Raw genomic sequence first — 4,071 nt, 5'->3', positions numbered from 1 at the left:
TCACACAGGTAAGCAGCAGCTCTGTAACATCTGGTAGTGACATCACAAAGGTAAGCAGCAGCTCTGTAACATCTGGCAGTGACACCAAAGTTCATGTTCAATAATCCAGGTATAAAATCCAACAATGTTCGGTCAGGTCATCTGGACGGTTTCTTTTTATTTTTTATATCACCTGTCACCTGGTCGTGACATCACACAGGTAAACAGCAGCTCTGTAACACCTGAATTTCCTCACCTTGTTGTAATACTGTAATCTGGGGCTGGGAGCTGCCTCCTCATCCTCGCCGGCTGTCAACTTCATCAAAAACTCCTCCCTTTCAACCTCCGACGCCGCCTGCTGGAAACACTGCAGAGCCTAGTGCAGGCAACAGGAAGTGATGTCACAGTGAGGCTTTATGCAGGTGAGGTGTGCAGCGTAACAGTCACATACCTTCTGACTCTCACCGTTGGCCAGGTAACACTGAGCCAACATGAAGCGACACGAGCCAATGTTCACCTGACACCATGGGTCAGTCAGACGCACGTACTCCTACACAGGTGAGACACACACACACACACACCTGGGTTCAAACCAACCTCAGTGTGCAGAGGACCACAGAAACGATGTCTGAAACTTCCTGTTGTAACCTTTGACCTATGATTTAAAGTCACAATGCAGGAAACACAAACCACTGTCCTTGTTTATTAATATATTGTTATATGCTTTTATTGTGAAACAGCCAGGTGTGTAAATGACTCACTTGCAGCTGGTTGAACTGACAGTTGGCCATCAGACACTCTGGGAACTGGAAACCAGGGTTACTGGGCCAGCTGAGACGCACCGGTCAAGGCAAACGTATAAGAGTACAGTGGAACAAGGACCTGTAGAACCAGAACAGATCAGACAAAAACTTGACCTTCTCAGGTCCAACCTGTCCAGATAATAAGGACAGGTGACCCACAGCTCCAACCTCCACCTTCAGGTTTAGGTGTCTGTAATGAAGGATACAGCAGCTGAGCAAGCAGCTGGACCACGGTGGAGATTAACTGAGTCCAAAGGAGCAGAGAGTCGTACTGCTGCTGAGAGAACATCTGGGAGATGATAATCCTCCGGCCAACAGTCTGATAGAAGAGCTCCACCAGCGTCTGAGGGTTCAGGGCTGCAGGAACAAGAAGTTCACAATCAGAACCAGAGATGGACTAATTCTGAAACGCATTAAAATCCCAGCCTCCTCTGTTGCCCATAACGTTTGACATATCACAGATGAGGCTCTTTTACAAAACACCTCAGGATGGGACTTCTAAACCTTCTGGCTGCCTCGGTGTGACGAAGCAGCCAGACCCTAACCCCCCAACTGGTTTGTTCCACTTTGGAATACGCTGTTGGGGGAAGAATTTGTGTTGTGCGTTTCCTTGATTGATGAAGCCTTCCGGATGGAAGGTAAAACGTTTCAGCACAAAAAAAGAAACTGTCCAGATGACCTGACTGAAAAATGTTGGATTGTATACCTGGATTATTGAGCATGGACTTTGTTAGTAAACAGAGTTATTTCCTCATGTTTTGAAAATGACACGAGGCAGACGTTCGTCACACGTTTATAATGTCGTAGCTCCAAGTCAACCCAGCAGAGTTCTGCTGGGTTTAACTCTGCTAGAGTGATGGAGACAGCTCACTTATCGTGCATAATACAGAAGGCTCACTTCGCATGGAGCCAAAGAAACTGCCTACAGCTGCCATTATTGTTTTAATCAAATTTGCAAGGAAAATTCCTCCACGGTCTAACGGACAATAACCACGATGTACTGCAGCAAGCTCCAAGAAAAGGCACATAGCCGAACGGCACAACTAATCACAACTAGCCTCCTCTCCTAATACAGGAACAGCTTCTCTACTCAGCAAACACACCCTGGAATCTGCAAACAGCGCCACCTCTCTGTCAGGGTTCCCAGCATTTCATGAAAACAAAATTCCCTGAGTTTTCCCCGAGAAATCAAACCACCATCTCCATTTTCAAAACCTGCATCAAAATTCTCCTCCTTAAACGGGCATATTCACTTAACCTAAACATTACCTGAATTTAACTTATATTATGTATATATGTATGTTGTCAACTCGTGAGTTTTAAGAAACTAAAGTCAAACGTTTTTATTTGGCCCGCTTCTTTAAAATCTGTGAATTATGCTTGAACTTATTTTAAACCTGTAGCACAAAAAGCTCCGTGTGGGACTCACCTGATCTACCTGAAGTGATGCTCGGCGTGTCCGACAGCTCCAGCGCCGTGAGGTGCTGCAGGTTCACGTCACTGAAACGACACGGGTGAAGCTGCTCACACACAGGTACACAGAGAACACACCGTAGGACGCCTGCGGCCACCTGTACGTTCACCTGTACTCACATGGTGTCCATGGGGACAGAGGAGGCGAGGCTCTGACTGACTTGTCTGAGGAGGTGATAGGAGGAGAGGAGGTGGGAGGTCCGAGGGATCAGGTCCTGCCTCACCTGCAGCAGCTGGGCCCCCCCACCCAGAAACACCTGGACAGAAACATATGTGATTAGCACTGAGACCTGCAGAGGAAAGTGTGCACACCTGTTCACACCTGCTCAACAGGTAAGAGACAATCTTTCACTTTACATCAGAACAACATTCAAACACAGACTCAGAACCAGTAGGATGGACACAAACGCGCGCGCGCGCGCGCGTGTGTGTGTGTGTACGTACGTTGTTTCCAAAGTGCAGGTAGAGTTTCTGCAGTATGAGCAGGTCTCTGCAGAACCGGGCTCGGGTCATGGCCATGTGGCAGACGGCCTGACAGACGACAGAGACAGCACAGTTGCTGCTGTACAGCTGGGACAGACTCATCCTCACGGACAGGTCTGCAGCCACAGGCCCATCTCCACCGAGGTCAGAATCAGTCTCCAGGTCCATCTCCCTCAGCAGAACCATTATGGCTGCAGTTGGGTTTCGGACGCCCTGCAGTTTGTTCTGGATGTCCACAATCACGTTATCGCTGCAGGAAACAGGAAGCCACGTGTCAGGAAGTTTCTTCTACTCTAGACTCAATTCTGAGGTTCTGGGGTCGACGGAGGAGCGGTTCCAGGTGAAACCAGTCAGGTGACCTACTTATTGCACAGCATGTTCTCCAGGACGAGCTCAGCGGCTCTCCCAGGAGGTTGAAGATATTCCAGAGCTTTCTCCATCTCGTACGCCATCTCCACAGAAATGGTGTCGCTGATGAGGCGCAGGCTCCGAACGAGCTGCAGGACGTCTCTGGCCACGTCTGGGTCTGAGGACGATGAAAAGCACCAATGGTTAAACAACCAGAAGCCCCGCCCACTGCAGAGGCATGAACGTATGGAGGCGTTTGGCGTTACCATCGGCAACAGGCATATCCTCCTCAAAGAACAGGTACTCGTCACTTGACAGGTACAGATGATCTACGGCGAAACACGGCAGCAGGAACGAGACGAAACCCTGAAACAGATCAGTAGGAGGAAAACCTGACGGGGCTGAAAGTTGGCAGTGCTGATCCAATCAAACTGTGTGAGGGGGTGAAACGGGTCAAAGAGTCAAAAGCTCCGCTCCCTTCACTCACCTTGCGGAGCAGACAGACCATGCCGGTGTAGTGACTGACGGTCAAACCGAGAGGAGACGACTCCACCTCCTGGTACTGCAGACAGCAGGAATAGAACCGGGACCAGAACTCCACCTGCAGCTGACGGTACTCCTCCTGAGAAAACTCGAACTCTGTGACGCTGCTCTGCAGCTGCAGGATGATAGCAGGACAGGCGAGAGGTCGGGGCGGGGCAGGACAGGCGAGAGATCGGGGCAGGACAGGTGAGAGGTCAGGGCAGGACAGGACAGGCGAGAGGTCGGGGCAGGACAGGCGAGAGGTCGGGGCAGGACAGGCGAGAGGTCGGGGCAGGACAGGCGAGAGATCGGGGCAGGACAGGACAGGTGAGAGGTCGGGGCAGGACAGGACAGGCGAGAGGTCGGGGCAGGGCAGGACAGGACAGGCGAGAGGTCGGGGCAGGGCAGGACAGGACAGAGGTCGGGGCAGGACAGGCGAGAGGTCGGGGCAGGACAGGCGAGA

General features: G+C 51.0%; 1 protein-coding gene across 1 annotated transcript in view; it reads right to left on the bottom strand.

Moving 5' to 3' along the window:
- The window catches only part of nup160 (nucleoporin 160), a 14,309-nt gene that overhangs the window by 4,113 nt on the left and 6,125 nt on the right, over nucleotides 1-4,071 (bottom strand). Inside the window, exons 10-19 of the mRNA XM_037683334.1 lie at nucleotides 3,574-3,744; nucleotides 3,353-3,452; nucleotides 3,102-3,264; nucleotides 2,700-2,988; nucleotides 2,376-2,512; nucleotides 2,212-2,282; nucleotides 989-1,139; nucleotides 741-810; nucleotides 431-529; nucleotides 236-355 (exon numbers count right to left, since the gene is read on the bottom strand). Of these exons, the coding sequence (XP_037539262.1) occupies nucleotides 236-355; nucleotides 431-529; nucleotides 741-810; nucleotides 989-1,139; nucleotides 2,212-2,282; nucleotides 2,376-2,512; nucleotides 2,700-2,988; nucleotides 3,102-3,264; nucleotides 3,353-3,452; nucleotides 3,574-3,744 (1,371 nt within the window). The remainder of the gene's footprint in view (nucleotides 1-235; nucleotides 356-430; nucleotides 530-740; nucleotides 811-988; nucleotides 1,140-2,211; nucleotides 2,283-2,375; nucleotides 2,513-2,699; nucleotides 2,989-3,101; nucleotides 3,265-3,352; nucleotides 3,453-3,573; nucleotides 3,745-4,071) is intronic.

Source organism: Nematolebias whitei, chromosome 10 (genome assembly GCF_014905685.2).
Source record: "Nematolebias whitei isolate Nwh7 chromosome 10, NemWhi1, whole genome shotgun sequence".
NCBI classification, from domain to species: Eukaryota; Metazoa; Chordata; class Actinopteri; order Cyprinodontiformes; family Rivulidae; genus Nematolebias; species Nematolebias whitei.
This window is presented reverse-complemented; position numbering and strand designations above follow the sequence as displayed.